Consider the following 19,359-nt stretch of genomic DNA (forward strand, 5'->3'; position numbering starts at 1 on the left):
CATCTCTCCTCTAGTTTTTCAATCTCTCCACCTAGAAATGTTTGAGACAGGCATGGTAGTACAAATCAGTCCCAGCACTCCAAAGGTAGAGCCAGGCGGATCTGGGATTTGAGACTAGCCTGGTCTACATAGTGAGTTCCAGCCAGCCAGCAATACAGTGAGACCCTATCACCCCCCCCCCCAAAAAAAACCAAGCAAGAACAAGATTTACAGCTCAAGATCAATATATAAATACACATTCTATATACATGTGTGTATGTATATATGTGTATTTAGAGCGTGTCTCTTTGTAGCCCTGGCTGTACTGGATCTTGATAGGCAGACAAGGGTGGTTTCAAACTCCGATCTGCGGACTTGTCTTCCAAGTGCTGGGACTAAAGGCGCGCACCACCACACCCAGCCACTGACCCAGCATCTTGACCTGGCCTATCAACTCAAAACTCCTCAGGTTGCAACGAGAGAAGCACAAAAATGACATGTTCAATTCTTATCAATTTTTGGCAGAGCAATTTTATCTGAATCTATTAGTTTTAGAAGCTCTGGCTATTGTTTTGGATAGCCTTTTAGTTGGATAAGCCTCACCCTGGGAATACACCTTCCTGATCTCGGTGCCTATCCCCTTTTAAACATCTGTTGTAGTAAGAGCTGACAAGAATACTGATATGTAACAAGTTGGAGATAAAGATGTCCATTCCAAGCATTTCAACAATGACAGTATCAATGGATGTTAATAAGCAAGGGGGAAATCTTTTGAGGGGTTCCACCTGAAGACGAAGAACTAAAAGAAACTAATGACTGCTAGAATTCACCTCTCCCAGGGATGAGTTCCCATACTGTTTATCCAGTGAAGAGTGGACAGCCCTGAAATCACATACATGAAATATGAACTCAGCAATTTTATATTATTTGTGAATGCACACACATGCATATACATGCATGTAACAGTCAAACAAAACAAAGTACCAACCTATGGGAAGACAGGGCAGGCTCAGAAGGGGGAAAGTGACAAAACTCTACTTTCACTAAACACAAATTATAAAGCTTTAACTATGAATTTGTGCTGCCTGCATGTGTACAAGCATGTAATTCCCATCACGAGGGTATTGAGTCCCCTGGAACTGAATTTAAAGATAGCAAGATGCCAGGGACTGAACACTATACTGCTGAGACATCTCTCCAGCCCTTATTTCTGGGTTCTTGCTGTTGTTTTAGGCCATTGTGAATGGGATGGCATCCACTGATCTTTCTCAGCAAGTAACAGAAAAACCCAAGTTCAGTGGCCTACCTGTTCTACACTGTGAGACCCTGTCTGGGGTTGGGGGAAACCCCCAAAACTAAAGTTTTTATTGTGTCCTAGGACTATGAGAGGGGGAGGCACTACTGCACTGTATCTTTTGAAGGACGTGCTGGCTTCCCCATCAGTACGCTGCTTTGTTATACTGAGGTCTGTTTCTTCAGGGCTTGTTGCCATAAGGGAGGTCACACTTTGTCAAAGGCTTTTTCTGCATTACTGAGATTACTGGACTTGAGAGGAATTTTAAATGTCTCTAACTATGCTTGTGTCTCTGGGCTGAAACTTATTGGTTCTGGTATTTTGAACTGTGCATGAGCTCAAGAAGTCCAGAATACTTTTGCTTTTGCTGGAGCTGGGGCAGTTAGAAGCCACTCAAAATCAACTTTTTTTTCTTTTAATAGGGAATGAGAATTAAACTTGTTACATGCTGGTTCAATGTGTTCATAGCACATTCATTACATGTTAACCATTCATCCTCTAACCTTTCACCTAACTAGCCTAACATCTTTCAAACCTGCCTTAAATTTTCACTAATTCTGTTTTATTTTAAAGCAATCTGCTCTGAGCGCCACACCCTCTTATGCTGGGACTGAAGGCACCTGCCATCACAGCCCAGCCCTCATTTCAATGATCTTGCATCCCACTAGACTGTCAATGGCAAGTTCATAGTTTTATACACTTAATTGGTCCTCTACCATGTCTTTTCTTTTTGGCTTTGAGACGGGGTTTCTCTGTAGCTTTGGAGCCTGTCCTGGAACTTGCTCTGTAGACCAGGCTGCCACCACACCTTTAAGATTAATTAAAAGTATCAGGCTCAGCCTGGGATTGACCCCTGGGATTACAGACAGGAATTCAGTCAAGATACTTATCACCCAGGGAGCAAAAAAGACACTTCTGACAGATCAAAGAAAAATAGGAAGAAAACCAGAAGTCAGGAAAGCACAGAACTTAGAACTCAACTGAAACACAAGCATTCATGGGAGAGCCTAAAGGCAGGAAGGGAAAGGACCCAAGCAGAGCCAGCGGAGGGGGTGTGGGGACCTCAGTCACACAGTAGCACGTATTTGTCCAGGAGAAAAAAAGGCATCAAATTTACTGTATGACTTATGGCACAAATGCAAATCTCTTATGCTCACTAGTTTAACACTGAAATTCTTACCAACAGTTCTATGCATCATAAACAAGCATAGCATTTTTTCCCCCATAGGGATGTCTACTTCACCTATAGGGCTCATGTGATCCTCTTACCTCAGCTACTTTTTAGCTAAGGAATCTAGTCATTCCAATCCTGGTTTGCTAAACAGAAAACCAGCAAAGCATCTTCTAATTTAAGCCCATCTGAGAATATCAGAACATAGCATTTTTCATGCTTACTAGACACCTAGTCAAAACAAGCAAACAAAAAACCCCAAAACAACCAACCAACCAACCAAAAAGCTCCTAAAATGACCAGGAGCAGAGATAGAGTCCCCGCCAAGCAAACTTCAATAAAAAAAATTGTACAAGACCCCTACTGATGGCTTCAGAGTCAAATCTATAAAGGGCTGTATGTAAACTTCTACCTTCAAATGTTTGTGAAATTCTCTAGTTTTTGGTCGACATCAAGCAAAAGAAAACTTTCTGAATGTTACTAGACAAATTAAGCAAACTTTTATTGAAGTTTACATTGTGGTACAGAAATACATTTCAACTGATTAAAAGTCCAACACCAATGAAGAAATTATGGCACCAAAACTTCCTCTCTTGCAATCAAACTAGGATCACTATCCAATCTACATTTTGTTTTCTAGGCTTCTTTCCACAGAAACCTATGCAAACTTCAATATTAGAATTGGTAATTCTATAAGATGGGAGAATCAGACCGCAACCAACAAAATCTACTGGGTTACAAAGTTCAGCTTAAATAAGCACTGGCCCTCCAAATAGCAGTCCAAGACATTAGCTGCTGTGCTCACTATAGAACCACACTGATAAAGCTGATTGGAGGCTTCCCCAACGAAGCCTTCAATCAACAGCATGCTTAAAGTAAAAATCCAGACAGTGTTCCAACCACTTGATTCCAAACCAAGTAGATTCTATGTTTAGAAACGCTAAAAAAGTGTTTCATTCATTATAAATACAGAAGGAACAAGACATCACTGTATCAGTCCAGAAACACCAAGAAAACAGTGCAAGGGCAATAAACAGGAAATTTAGTCCATTTTGCTCTTCTCCCAGCTGTTTACACTCAATATCTGCAATTGCCACCATCACGCCAACTCTCGAAAGCCTGTATTTCTATCTAGTCCCAGCCCCACTGACTCTCTGTGTGTGCATATATGTTTACTATCTGGACAGTCCTCACTCTGGACAGCCTTTCATTTGGTCATGTGAACAGCATGGTAAAGGAAGACCACACAGGAACAGGTGAAGTCAGAACAGCTCACATGTACCACACACAAAAATACAACGTATAAGTCACAGACAGAAATACCATAGATCCTGTTTTGAATCAAATTTTCCTTTTAGTAGAAACTGATGGCAACAGGTTAAAAGTTGACAGCACGTACTGAGGTCAGAATGTCTAGGATTGAATATCTGCTTGACTTAGTGGACTTCCTCCTGTCAGCACTTAACAAGTTAGTGAAGGCATGGCAGGCACTCCATGAGAGCTAATTCAAGCACACTGCATAGCCTACTGTTTCCATTGAGTATTGAATGAGTTCTCCCTGCTAACCCACCCCCGGAGACGAAATTCTTTTCATTTGATACATTCAGTTTTGTCATTTGTCTTCCACAGTTCATGCCAATAAGACATTATGTCTTAAAAAAAAAAAAAAAAAAAAAAAAAGGTCAGGGACCATCTTCAAAATCCCCCCACTCCAGGAGGGGATATTTTAAGTCCAGTGTAATAGTGTATTGCTTTAATGGGGGGGTGGGTGTGAATTGAGGGAAGAGGGAAAGACTCTGGTGAGAGAAGAAATCCATCACAGGATCACAAATGCAGGAACAACTGATAAAACAGCAGAACACAGTCACTGGAATCAGCATTTTCTTACAAGGACTCAACTTGTGGAAGAAAAACTTTAATTGCCATTGCATAAAACACCTGTATGAAGTAAAAATTGGTTTTGAATAACATTAGTAGAGAATATGCTCTAGAAAGTGGAGGTAACTGGCTGTAAAAACTCTGGCAGCAATTTAATAGAACAGTCGCAGATGTTCAGTTGAGGCCAGCATCTAATGAGGACGAAAGCCTTGTCTGTGGGGGATTTTGGATGATGCCTGCAGAAATATTACACTGTGCATAAACCAAATTGAATCATTTTCACAAGTGTTGTAAAGATTCATACAGTCAAAGTTCTTTTCTACATGCACTTCAATTCCACAGCAAGAGTGGCGTAGAACACCTAAACACAGAAGAGAGCATTCATGCAAGATATCTAACTCCTTGATAGAATAATGCATACACTTCAAAATGATTACACTATCATTACATCTAGGGCTTTCTGCAACTATAAGGTGGTGGTCTTGGAGAACACAGCCCCCAGTATCAAAATCTAGAAAGCAGCCACCACCTTCCGTGTGTCTTCTCTTTTTGCGTTTTTTCTTCTTCATTTTTCTTAATCAACTCTGCTGTTGTTGCTGCTTCTTAGCAAAACTGGTAAAAACAAAATTGTAATCATTGAACATAGCACTCTGGCAATCAAGACGTTTAAAACCTTCAATCTTCTGGGGTGAAGAAAGCACTGTGCGACATTTAGAACTCTGGGGAAAAATGGAAACAAACATTAGTACTTCCAATCTCCAGATTATTTTCAGACAAAGCAGTAATACAGTGAACAGATGACTATCTCACTCTTAACTGCAGCATCTGTGTGTGTAGATGCCATGTGGTCAGACGGGTTGTATGATTCCCTGCCATCTCCGTGTTATGTGAGCCAGTTGGTGTGGGTGCTGAGATCTGAACTCGGGTCCTCTACTAAGGGTGCTCTTAACTGTTGAGTTTTCTCTCTCCAGTCCCAAACTAAGGCATCTTTTTTCTTGTGGGCTGAAAAACAGGCTCTTATAGTTTCTAACCAGGCTGTCAACAGGGAGCAGTGGTAGAACAGGAGCTTGCTAACTGGGTGCCATATAAAACAAGGATTGCTGAAAAATCTAATGTATGTAAGGTTTCTCTGCCCCCAGTAATCCCAGTGAATGGCACCCAGCTGTCACCCTGTTACAGGTTCATGGCAATCCCATTACCCCATTCACCTTGAGGTCTTATCACTTGTAGCTGCCAGATTAGTTGGGCTGGGAAGTGTTTGCCTAGCATGTGTAAGACCATGAATTAAGTTCCTAATATGGTCAAAAGAGAAAAAGAAAAACAAAATAGAAGTCAAATTACCTGATTAACAAACAAGGTGGTCACAAATTTTCCTGGCTTGAAGACTTCCACAACCTTCCTGATGAGGTCATCATAGGAGGTCTGACTTAAGTTTGTTTCAAAGCTAACATAAGAGAATTCTGGTTCTGGAGTGATGTGAATAGTCCAATATGTTCCCTTAGAGGAAAGTTTTATTGGTATTAGTAATACAAAGGGAAAATATAAATATTAAAACAATTACTGAAGATTCTAATTACTTACATCCGATTTCATTCCATTCATCGAGTAGCCACAAGGATTGAACAGTGTGGCATCAATGACAGAACCTGGTATCAGGTCACGAATTCCACTCTCACGAGTGACATCCTTTGCAGTAACACCATCTTTCATGTAGAACTGGTCCATAACTGCTGGGTCAAGCTCACTCATCAGAATTTCCAGGGTTTGATCTGGCTGACTGATTACTCGGCTCTCTGGGAAATCCAAGGTATACAAGTACCTGGACAGAAGTAGAACATAACCCGCAGACAGTTCAGAATAAGCATTGATTCTTTCAAGAAGCCTATGTCCAGACGAGCGGTGGTGGTGACACCTTTAATCCCAGCACTAGGGAGGCAGAGGCAGGCGGATCTCCAAGTTCGGGGCCAGCCTGGTCTACAGAGTGGGTTCCTGGTCAGCTAGGGCCACACAGAGAAAACCCTGTCTCAAAAAACAAAACAAAACAAGCCCATGTCTCCCTCTCATAATGGCCACACTTTAAACCTTACAGCAGCTGTGGATGCCTGTTAAGATCAAGTCAGTCAACATTCTAGCCTGGAGTGGAAAGGGGGAGGGGTGTCAAAGGCCCCAACCTCAATAGAAAAGCCAGTGACAACTGATGGCTTCTGAGGGAAGAAGAGTCAGCTTTCTTTAAGGGTTCTAAGTGGATAGCTGCTCAAACACCCAGAAATCCAAGCCCTCCCTCTACCACAGAACCACACCCCATCCTTTTCCCTCTTTGTCTCACTGCATGGCCTTTGCTGGTCTTGTTCTTCCCTCAGCCTCCAGAGTAGCTGGGATTAGGAAGCATAGGCTACCAAGCTTAAAACAATACTTCCATTTTCTCAAAACCCCTACATATGGGCAACAAAACCAAATCAAAATTACATACCAACAGTCAGAATTCATACGTCCCATACAATATGCTGCTCCATCTGTAAGGAAAAAAGATATATCTAAAACCTCACTTAACAGGATGGTTCATTATTAGCCATTCAATAAACAGTATTATTTGCCACCTATTAAAAACATCAGTGAAGGGAAATTAAAGTGGGTGAATTCTTAGAATGCTGTTTTAAAGGTCTGCTGTGTGAGCTGCTGGCACCACATGGCATCATCGCCATGCGGACACCAGGAACCAAATCCAGGTCGTTGGCAAGAACAGCAACTGCTCACACCACCTAGCTACTCCCCTTTGCTCTTAAACACCCTTTTTTGGGGGGGAGGGAGGATTGCCACTGATACTCTTGAAATATAAATGGTTGATACAACTATACCAGAAAACTTCACTTTCTTCTTAAACTCCCACAGGGCAGAGAATTGGCTACTTTCCTAGTCTTCTAATCAAGATAAGCTGTTTTACTTACATATCCTTCCCAAACTGTTTCAAAACTTCCCTTAGCACAGTAAACCAACTTGGAAATGGCACCAAGTAAATACCCACCACTCTCTGGCAGCACGTAGTGTCTGAGGTCATAAATTACTGGCAAATGTCTGAAGTCTTTTTATTTCTTGAAGTGTTGAACATCAAATTCAGGCCTCATACACGCTAAGTATGCGTTCACCACTATTTGTGAGCTACACATACCTTACCCCCAGATTTTCACCTTTAAAGCCATTCCTGTAAGTGATTTTGCAAAGTTATTAAGACGTCTTAGATTTAGCGCCATATACCTCATTTTTTTGGGATACTGGCCCTAAAGTCTGCAGAATAGGCTAGGCTGTGAGCCACAGAACCTACCAGTCTCTGCGTCTATAGCACCAGCACTACAAACTTGTTCCACCACACCTGGTTGGGCCTGTCCTTATTTTAAATGTAGTTAATGGAGATCAAATTTGGGTCCTTGTATAGCAAGCAACTTACAATTAATTGTACTATCTCCCCAGCTGCTGTCTTTGAAACAAGTTCTCACTATCTGGCCCAGACTAGCCTTTAATGTTGAGGCTCAAGGGCTCCTTCAGTCTACTTAGTAACCAGGCAACAGGCACATGCCCCATTGTCTTGCTTCCCATGACATTCTGTCCACCTTAACAGCACTGACATTACTTTTACAAGTGCACAATACAACTTGTAAACACACACACAATCAAAATTTGTCTGAAATCTTCAACACCCAGGTAAAGAAAAACAAAGCATAGAATATAGCACTCCCCTCACCCCCATAACAAATAATTCAAATAATCCCTGGAGTTCCAGTCCAGCCCCAGACCTCAAAGATCTTGAGACCCCGCTTCAGAGATCACAACAAAACACCCATGCATCTTTAAATAGCTGCATCCCTAACTTTAAAGGACAAGAATTACTACATTCTATTTTTACTTACTTGGGAAAATTGCATTAAGAAACTCGATTTCTTCCTGGAAATTCCGGTGTGGGTACCCTTGGTGAGAAGGCTTCATGAAATTCTTACGAGAATAAAAGAAGCTCTTAAAAGAAAGAAGAGAGATCTTTAAGATTTTTCCCCTAAATCAATTTTCTACATATAGAAAAGACAAGAAAATAAAAATGTTACAAATATTCCAACAGTGAAGCACAAATTAGCGACCAGAACGACACTAAAATGCATACTTTCACTACTGCAATGTACTTTTTAAGCTGGAATGGAAAACCAGATCTCACGATTCAGGCTTACATGGAAAGTGTTTTATAACAGTCAACACCAAGTGCCTATGTTTTAGATTTCTTACAAGGATAGTTGAGTATTTATTCATAACTATACTAGTGGGGCAGGTATGCTGGTTCACAGCTTCAATCTGAGCACCAAGGACACTAAAGCAAGAGTGTAAGTTTGAGATCAGCCAGGGCTCCAAAACCAGACCCCCTCCCTTCCACTCTCCAAAATAGGCTAAGTGCAGTAATGTGCACCTGTAATTCCAGAACTCCGGAAGAAAGGCAAGAGAACTGAGTTTGAGACAGGCTTAGGGTATGCCCCAAAACAGCATTAGCAGGGCAGGTAGTATAGTTTAGTGACTGAACATTGGATTAGCACCACGTGAAGCCTACGGTTCAGTCCCAACCACAGGTGCAAAGAAACCAATTCTGACATTTCAATAACATTCCTTTCTTTGAGGTAAGATACTGAAATCTAACCAAAACAGAAACCACTATCAGTTTTAAATGTGTCCAAGCACTTACTTGAATTGAGTCAAACCCACTGTAATCCCTAGCAAGCTTCAACAGGGGAACCAGTGCTTTCAGTAAGAGGGTGGTACCACATGTCTTCAAAATGAAACGTCTCTTGGAGACAAACATGCTACTCTCACTGCAACAGAAAGGCAAGCGATCATTACCCTAGCACATATTACTGAGAATACAATTAGTGTAATGGTACATGGATGTTTGTAGTTTTTATATCAACATTGGATATACTTTATATGTACCCATCACCTAAACCTAATCGACTACAAAATTAGAGCTAGAAAAATTATTAGCTCTATATCCTTTTATAGTTATGTCTATAACCTACATTCAGTCATTCCTCATTCTACACATACACGTTAGATTCTGAACATGTGTGAATACATGCATTTACCCTGAGATTGTGTGATTTTATTTCCCATTCACTCTTATGTCTGTATACCACACACAATAGCCTAACCAAGTATGGCTGGTAGAGTTGTGCGCTCACCACTATTCACTAAATACACACTTTTACCTCCCCTTGGACACGACTGCTCTAGCATGGTTTTTCATTTAATAACAAAGCTTGAGTAAACCAATTCTTTTGTACAACATTATATACTTGGCATGCTGCACAGTAAACATTCTGACAAACATTTGCACATGCCAAACACAGATTTAGTTTAAAAAAGGTATTATGTATATTTATTGCAAGGCCCAAGGTTTACAGTATAAATTATTCAAAGCATTTATTGGTTAAACCAACCTTGTACCTAATTTTCTTTCATCCAACAGATGTGGGTACCATGACAGCTAGGTAAGACAAGGCTTTAAAAAAAAAAAAAAAACCGCCGGGCGGTGGTGGAGCACGTCTTTAATCCCAGCACTGGGGAGGCAGAGGCAGGCGGATCTCTGTGAGTTCGAGACCAGCCTGGTCTACAAGAGCTAGTTCCAGGACAGGCTCTAAAGCCACAGAGAAACCCTGTCTCGAAAAACCAAAAAAAAAAAAAAACAAAAAAAAAACCTATCTAGAAACAAAAAAAAAAAAAAAAAAAAAAAATTTGCATTTCACACCAGATTCTTAAAATGGAAAACAGATTCTGGTAGAAGTGTGGTATTTCACAAAGACTACAATCTGGACAGCAACTCAACACCTACAGCACTTACCTGAGTACATAAGCTTCCTGCTTGTCAGTCTTTGTCACACTTATGATTGAGCATTGCACATCCTTCAAAAGGACATCCCACTCAGATCTGTTAATGCAACGAAACCCACAATTAACAACAGTACTTACTATTTCTACCCAATTTTACTTTTTTTAAAAAAAGATCTATTTATTATGTATACAACATTCTGCCTCCATGTATGCCCGCAGGCCAGAGAAGGGCGCCAGATCTCATTACAGATGGTTGTGAGCCACCATGTGGTTGCTGGGAATTGAACTCAGGTCCTCTGGAAGAGCAACCAGTGCTCTTAACCACTGAGCGATCTCTCCAGCCCTCCAATTTTACTCTTTAATACCTTAGTCCTCCACTGTTAGAGATGGAACCTGGTCCATGAGAGGTAGGTATTCTACCACTGAGTTATATTTCTAGGCTCTTAAGAATTTTAAACAGAAAGTGACACAGTAACTAAGACCATTTAATCTATGTTTGAGCTAGCCTGGAATACATGTCCACAGGCTGGCCTCCAAGAGACCTGCTGTGCCTCTGATCACTGAGCAAGCACTGTTATTAAGAGTGTGCCTCCACACTGACCATTTCACTTTTTGTTCAACTTAAAACCAATAGCCTGACTGGGAACCCAGTCCATGCCCTCTGGGAGGGCAGTCACCGCTCTTTATCACGGGCTCCTCCCTCCAGCTCTCCACTTACGATTAGAAGCAAAGAGTGTGTATTTTTTTTAATCGTACTCTTTTTCTTTTGAGACAGGGCTTCTCTGTGTAGCCCTGGCTAGCTTTGGAATTGGGAGATCCACCTGCCTCTGCCTCCCAAGTGCTGGGATTAAAGGCATGTGCTACCATCCACCTAGCTTTTTTTCAGTACCTTAACAGTTACTTCAATACTTACATTCTAGAGTTTATACTTCCTTGCTGGGATTTGAGTTGTTCTTTGCACAGGGTACAAACATCCTTGGCCTTTACCCACTCCCACCCCCAAGCTATGCCAACCAAAACATCTCCAAATATTGCCAACTGTTTCCTGGTAACAATTGTCCCCAAATAAGGAACACTGACCTAAGTCAATGAGAAAGTATCCTTTAAAAACAAAAATTATATACAAATATGTATCTGATTCACATATTTGTTTTTACTAAGCTTTGATAATTTAATCATTTCCAGCCACTAACCCAGTGTGATCCTAATGGGTTGGTTTTGTTGACTACCAATTTGAATCCTATGCTTAAAATCTGCAACATCAAGACTTACAAACAGACCAATTTGGTGAAAGTTAATATAGGCTAGTAATCTTGGTGCAGGATTAGGAATAAAGCACATATCTTCAACCATTATTACTAATTCCACTGGACTTTCTAAACAGATAAATACCTAACTCAGAAATGCCTTAGCTAACTATAAAGTCCCATTGTCTTTATATCACGGACAGCAATAAAACCTTTCCTCTTTAAAAACCTGTCAGCACACCTTCCTGGAAAGCTAGCAGATAATTATTTCAAGGCAGACAAATGTGTTCTTAAACCACTCAGTTCTGCCTTTATCAGCAAAAACTACCACTGATGCTAATTAATAGACTGTTAGAGGTTCCAACAAGGCATTATTTACAAAAAGTGTATCTTTCCACATTTCTTTTTTTGGGCCTTTGGCCATAAATGTATGCACCTTCATAAATCATTTGGTTGTTAAGCCAACTGACTTAAGAGTTTTAAGTCAGTGCTTCCCTTCGTCCCATGATAGACGAACTACTGACTACTCTGAGCATCACTACTGGTTGAAGAAGCATGACTGGCTGCTACTAAGATGGAGGAAACAAACACAATAGTTATCTCTTACTAAACAGAACTCAACTGTCCAGTCAGAAAGCTGTGTGCTGCTCAGCACCTGTGATCATGCTTAGAACCTAGCACTGGAGAGGCTAAGGCAGCTCCAGGCCAGCCTGGACTGTACAGCTGTCTGGAAACAAATATAGATAATCATATAAACTAATCACAAGATGATATTAAGCGCCTACATAGTACTCATCAGGCTGAATTCCAATCCCAGCCTTCCTCAAAGTGAAAGTGAGCAGAAATTACGGAACGGTATAGATTCACTTTCCCACACACAAAGTTAGGTCTAGAATATTCCCAGCATAACTTATAATAGCTTAAAAAAGGAAACCTATTAACATTAAACAGCCACAAATACTCTACCATTCCACCGAAGTCAAGACTACACAGCTAAAAAGGCAGAAGGGAAGCTGGAGAGACGGCTCAGTGGTTAAAAGTAATAATGCCTACTCTTATAGAGGACCTGGGTTTGATTTTCAACACTCACATGGAGGCCCATTACACAGACCTTTATTTCTTACTCTACCACATCGTTATTCTTTATCATTTTTTATACTGCATTAGGTATACATAAGCTACAGACTATTTTTTAAAAGACTTTTATTACTATTCTGTGTGAGTGTTTTGCCTGTGTACAACATACATGCCTGGTGCCCACACAGGGACTATGAAATCAGATTCACAAGATAAAAATACTTGAAACTCAGTTGGGTAGTGGTGGCGTATGCTTTTAATCCCAGCACTAGAGAGAGGCAGGAGGAACTCTGTGAGTTCATGGCTAGCCTGGTCTATAAAGTGAGTTCCAGGACAGCCAGAGCTGTTGCTGTTAACACAGAGAAACCCTGTCTCAAAAACAAAAAAACTAAAACACACACAAAACAAAAATACCCAAACTATAATGAATAAACAAATATGTACTCAAGGAGACAGAATGGTGCCAGTAGGCAGAAAGAATGAAATCAGCTCCATGAGAAGAGCCACACTCTGTCATGGTGCAGGGACTCTATTGCCAGAGACTACCCGAACAAGGCGGCCTGAGATTTTAATCTATAAATCTAAGTGATAATATCTGTCTGTCTATCACTTCCTAAGTAAAATGGCTGGTTTCAAAGTTCAGTTTACCTAGTCACTGTTTAAAATTCAACAAAAGCTACCAAATTAGTAGTGAGCACAGAGTTTGACTAAGGTCTGTTTCTGAGAATCTTATACTCAGGCCATCACTAACCCGAACCCAAGGGAGTCCTTGTGTCAAAAGTAACAGAACACATAGTATTGTAGCTGCTCACAACCTCCTCCACGAGCACCCACTGTGCAGAGGCAGGGAGACTTCTACAGTTCAAAGGCCAGCCTAGTCAACACAGTGAGCTCCAGGACTATTTAGAAAGACCCTGCCACCAAAATAAATAAATTTAAAAAAAAGGGGGGGGGGGACTGGAGAGATGGCTCAGTGGTTAAGAGGACTGACTGCTCTTCCAGAGGACCCGAGTTCAAGTCCCAGCCCCTACATGGCAGTTCACACGTGTCTGTAACTGCAAGATCTGACACCTTCACACAGACATGTATGCTGGTAAAACACCAATGCACATAAGATAAAAATAAATAAATTTAAAAAAAAAATTTAAAAAAGGGGGGATTCAGGGCTCACCACCTACCACCCACATTAGGTGGCTCACATCTACCTGTACTCAGGTTCCAGGGCATCTGATGACCTCTTCTGCCCTCCAGCACCAAATCCAAGTGCACAGCCCCAAACAACTAATAACTAAAGCTTATTCATGTGCTCCCTTCACGTAAAATACTCTAAAGATTAGCAAAGATATTTAAAATAGGGTATTACAAGAGCTACCAGGGAAAATTATTACCAACAAACTAAATGTATGCACATGCATACAGTAGCCAGATGACAATTTAGGAGTGTCTGTCTCCCTTCAGACAGGGCTCATTAATCAGCCCACCTCTTACAGGACCCTGCCTCCAAAGTACGAAGCATGCATGATTAATAAAAGCCCAAGAGAAATTGGGGTTCAACCTTAAGATCTAAAAAGCAAGCCGGGTCGTGGTGGCATATGCTTTCAATCCTAGCACTCGAGAGGCAGAGCGGATCTTTGTGAGTTTGAGGCCAACATGGACTACATACAAGAGCTAGGAGAGACTCCAAAGCTACAGAGAAACCCTGTCTTGAAAAACTACAGGGGGAGGGGGGAGGAAATCTAAAAAGCAAGTCAGCTGGCCACTGGCTCTTACCTTGACCTCAGTATGAAATGGCGACCCTGCCTCCAGGAATCTCAGAATGAGACTGTTTCTGAGAGCTATCCCCTCCCGTATTATAATCCTCTGTAATTCTGGAATTAAATGTGTGTACCTCTACTGCCTGGTTCCTATAGCAAGCTAGTGTGTCTATTGGGATTAAAGGTGTGTGTTATTGCTGCCTGGTGTATAAGCCTGGCCAGTGTGGCTGTATTACTTTTCTGATCATCAGGCAAGTTTGATTTATTAAAATACAAGTGAAATGCCACTATACAAGTACAAAAAACAAACAACCCCCCCAAAATAAACAGAATCAAAACAAAACAAAAAAATGGGTTCTGCACTGCAGAGAGATCAAGTTCAAACCCTAGTACTTGGCCAACTCTAGACTAACCCTTAAGTCCCAGTCTCCTGATAGGATTACAGGTGAGCAGCACTTCCTCAGGCAGTGGTGCAAACCTGAAATCCTAGCAACAATCCTGGCAATATACAGGCAAGACACCACCTCAAAAATGAAACAAAATGAAAGAAAAATGTGAATTCAAATTTACACCTTAAAAGAGCATTCTAAGGATACAAGACCAACGGGCGGGGGGCTCACTTTGTAGATCAGGCAAACTGCAAGCTCATAAAGATCCAGGGCCTCTGTACCTGAGCACCAGGATTAAGGCACATGTCACCACATCCATCAAATTTTATTGTCTATGTGTATCCGACATGCATGCCACGATGTACTTGTGTATGTCAAAGGACAACTCTGGGAGATGTCTCTCCAACTTTTATGTGGGTTTCTGGGATGAAATTCAGTTTTCCAGGTTTGCTCAGCAAGTACCTTTACCCACTTGAGTTCTTGCCAGACTGAAATCTTACAAACACCAGATGTTCAATCCCACCATTCAGCAGCACATGTATGTCTATGTAGCCCTGGCTACCCTGGATCTTGCTCTTGTATACAGCACTTCAATATGCCTGCCTCTACTTCCAGGATGCTAAGATTAAAAGCATGTGCCACAACACCCAGCACTGCATTCTTGAAAGCCGCCCCCTAGGCAATCTATTCCTCCTTCTGTTAGGCTTTCAATCTACCACTGACCAGTCTTGCCAGATGAGTTTGCACTTCTGTTTTACGGAAATGAAATCTAACAGTGTGCACTTTTGTCTGGCTTCTTTTCTCAGCATATCTGTTTTCAACAGCACTCGTGCAGTTATATATATATATATGTGTGTATGTGTGTGTGTGTGTGTGTGTGTGTGTGTGCTCATTTATTGTTGGGTAGCATTCTGTTGTATGGTTTTACAACTATCCATTTGCTCTTTATTTTATTAAAGGTATGTACCAATTCCTAACTATCCATCCTCCCCTTTGAGGGTTATCACAAAACTGCTGTTAAAATTCTTAAGTCCCTCTACAGAATTAGATTTCCTGCTTTTGCTAGCAAACACAAAAAGACCAATTGGATCCTTCTTAAAACTATATACAGCCTGGTTATTAAGGTGGCCCTCTGCTTCTCGCAAGTGTGAAAAAACAATTCATATCTCTGAACGCATGGTGTTTCTGTAATCTTTTACTATTTTAAATTTATTCTTAATTCTTTCTATATGCTTCAAAAGACTGCTTCTTTATTTTAACTGGTCTGTTGATCTTTTAACTTCGGCTTCCATTCTGTTCACATTTCCATAGCCATTGAAAGCAGTACTTTCAGCAATGACATGTAAGGACTTTCTGATTATCAAATACTACTCACCACAACATAGTTTAATGAGTTCCAAGACTAGCTTGGCCTACAAAATTGAGTTCCAGGCCAGCCAAGGATATATGGGGAAACTGTCCTAAACATAAAACCCTGAAAGTTTATTTTGTTCAAGAGTGGGCTCAAAGTCTGGATAAAAAATAAAAATAACTCAGTGGTGGTGCATGCCTTTAATCCCAGCACCCTGAGGCAGGTGGATCTGAGTTCGAGGCCAGCCTACAGGACAAGTCCCAGGACATCCAGGGCAACACTAAGAACCCCCGTCTCAAAACACAAACAACCCCCCCACAAAATACCAAATTGCTAATTGACACCTTTAACACAGAGCATTTTATATCACTAATACTGTTCTTCCCCCGCCTTAGTCTTAAAAAAAAAAAAAAGAACAGAATCAAAAACTGTTAACACCTTGATTGCTGTAAATATCAGCTTACTTAATCCTATTACCCCATGGTTAAGTGTTTCCATTTCAGAAATGATGCAGGGCTCCTCCAAAAGACTTCTTGTTAAGGCACTGACTAGGTAGGTTTATCTAACACCTACTGTTTCAGACACTTTTAAACCCTCATAGTAAATAACCAATGCGCGACTTCTTTATTTTGATCGGCCACTGAAAAATAGTGAACTTCAGTTCTTTCGAACAGGTTTCAGCTACTACTTGCATAAAGCTAGCTGCAGAGTGCTTAAGACTATAATATATTAAATGTTTACGAAGCATGTAAAGAAATCACACTGAAACAGTAAAAATTTCAGTTGTTTGGTTACACACAAAGTGTGGTTTTCAAACATCCTCAACCCAAAACACACATACACACGTGCCTGTGCTCCAGGTGTGCAATGCCCATAGAAGCCAGAAGAGGGATGTCAGAACCCCCGGAACCAGAGTAACTGATGGTTGCACGTAGCTATGTGGATGCTGGGAATTGAATCCGGGTCGGTCCTCTGGAAGAGCATCCAAGTGCTCTTATCTGCTGAGCCATTTCTAGAGCCCCATTCTAGCATCTTAGACTATGAGGTTGGGGAAAACAGCATCTTCCCTTTATTAAAGGTGTGACAAATTTCAGGCATCCAAATGTTTTTGTAGTTTCCTAGAGAATCCTGTCATTCGGTTCGTACCAAGATTTTCTAGGAGACGCCCATCACAATCACCAGCTTTCCATTTGTGAGAGCAACATGCTTCTCCGTGATTATTATGAGATTAACGGTGAGGTGTTAACAACTGAAAACGGCACACATGGCAAACGAGACATGAAAACTAAAACCATAACGCCGCAGCTACATATCCCCCTACAATGGAAACCTCCACAGCAACTAGTAGGAACTGCGTTTCCCAGTGTGCCTTAAAGTCTCGGCAGCACGTGGCCGCCGGGATTCTCTTCTCGCTTTTTGTCAGAAGACGGTTGCAACGCGCAGCCAACATTCCTAAAACGCCCATTGGTCCACACCCTGGAGCCAGGCTCCCGGAGGGCCCAAGAGCTCATTGGTCCGCCTCTCAATGAACCGGACCACGCCGGTTCCTCCGCCACCCCAGTGGCAGTGGCGCCCCGAGGAACACGGCGAAGCTCATGCCGCGGCCCCCAAAGCCGGCAGCTGGAGCCACCGCCGCCGGGTGCATACATTGTCACCATCAGCCGCACTTCTACGCGCGATTCCATTCTCCACAGGGAGACCACCAACCGCTCTGCGCGCGACATCCTGTGGTCGCGTGTGACCGCCCGGGTGCGAGCGGGGCCCCAGGTCCCTTTGCTCCGGCTGAAGGCATTAAATAGGTCCCGGGGCTGGCCGGCCTCCACCCCGTAATAGCGGGCAAACCCCTCCGTCGCCGCGCTCGCCTGGACCTCCCCTCAGTAACAGGTTACACAACCCAAGGTCAGGAGACGTGGGGGCAAAGCCCCGGACGGTCCCGGGGCGCTTGCTGCAGGGCACGTCGGGGCGGCGGCTGGCCCAGCACTGCGACACGGCCGCTCCCGCCCAATCTCACCGCCCGAGCGCCAAGCGCGGCCGCCTAGCCCGCGGCGGGAGGCCTGCTCGCAGCCCCGCGGCCCAGGCCCGCCCAGCTCGTACTCCGCCCGGCCCTCGCCTGCACGCCGAGCCGAACCACACCTGCCGGGGGACAGCGCGCCCCGCGCCCCCCGCCCCGGCCTCGTTACCTGAGCACGCGGCCGCGCCGGCCTCCTCCCCTCCCCCAGGCGGCCCCGCAACGGCGGCGGCGGGAGAAGCCAGTTCCCGCCTGCCGACCTGTCCCCAGGTCGAGCCGAGCCTCGAACCTCGCCGCACCCCTCAGGTCCCCCACACCCACCTTGGGATGGTGCGAAGATCCCCAGATCCCTGGCTGGCATCGGACTGCTGCCTGGAGAACCAGACCTCCAGCAGTTTCTCGGTCCCTTCGAAAAAATGTGCAGCTTCCATCACCGTGAGACTAGCGAACAACCAACAACCACAGAAAATCAACTAAATTAAATCTCTTCTCCCGCCGCTCCCGCCGCCGCTGCGGATTGTTCCAGCTGTGTTACTAAAGTTCAGGTTCCTTTTTTTTTTTTGCTATAATTTTATATTAACTTTTTTTAAAAAAAGGACTAATAAAATTTTCCCGGCTATTTTTGTGAGCGAAAGTTGAACGTGAGTCTGTTGGAAATAGAGGCAGATACAGTTCAGTCTCTTGTAGTCCGCTGCTTTCCCGTTAGAGAGAGTTGAGCGAGCGCTAGCTAATGTCGCCGGCCATACTGTGTAAGCGAGGGCGCTGCGAGAGCGCAGACCTTATATAAGGCATCCTCCCCGACAGGCCAGGAAGTGACGCAATATCCCCGCCCTCGGGGCCTCATAGGGGCAGCGGCGTGTCAGTCAAACGTCGCCGAGCGCCGGCTGGCTGGCGGCGGGCCTACTGGGAGTGCAGGAGACTACCAGCTTGGTTGCAGATGGAGTGGCCGCTGTTCCTTGAGCGGGAGACCGCACTGTTGTCCGGCTGGGGACTTGGGAAGCTGGGGTTGCTTGTGGAGCTGTTGGGGAGAGCGGGAGCTAGACAAGGTTGTCCCCCGCTGCAGACAGCTGGTTAGCAGAGAACACGAGGGAGCCTTGAGGGGTGTCTGCGGGGCTCGGCGGGGGCGGTGACCGCTGCTCGGGCGGCGTGGTGGCTTTGATCCTAAGAATTCCCCGCTTCAGCCGAGGGTTTGGGGGTTTTGTTTGTTTGATTGCTTTTTTTTTTTTTTTTAAACCATTCTTTCATGTGCTTCCTCTAGACGAACGCTGCCAAGGCTATAAAATTCTACGTTTGTTAGTGACGTATGCGTTGCCCGGGGTCGGACTGGAATGCGTTTTAATTCTGTTCGTGCTTTA

The 19,359-nt window shown here is 43.2% G+C and overlaps 1 protein-coding gene across 1 annotated transcript; it reads right to left on the bottom strand.

Annotated features, from left to right (window-relative positions):
• Nucleotides 1-2,921: 2,921 nt before the first annotated feature.
• Amd1 (adenosylmethionine decarboxylase 1) lies at nucleotides 2,922-18,751 on the bottom strand. Its single transcript, XM_038339925.1, has 8 exons — nucleotides 18,326-18,751; nucleotides 10,189-10,275; nucleotides 9,037-9,163; nucleotides 8,225-8,327; nucleotides 6,793-6,835; nucleotides 5,904-6,141; nucleotides 5,664-5,819; nucleotides 2,922-5,041 (listed from the first exon to the last, which is right to left on the bottom strand). The coding sequence occupies exons 1-8, from the start codon at nucleotides 18,433-18,435 to the stop codon at nucleotides 4,901-4,903; spliced, it is 1,005 nt and encodes a 334-aa protein (XP_038195853.1). The 5' UTR covers nucleotides 18,436-18,751; the 3' UTR covers nucleotides 2,922-4,900.
• Between the last annotated feature and the right edge of the window lie 608 nt (nucleotides 18,752-19,359).

This window comes from Arvicola amphibius, chromosome 8, assembly GCF_903992535.2.
Source record: "Arvicola amphibius chromosome 8, mArvAmp1.2, whole genome shotgun sequence".
Classification (NCBI taxonomy): Eukaryota; Metazoa; Chordata; class Mammalia; order Rodentia; family Cricetidae; genus Arvicola; species Arvicola amphibius.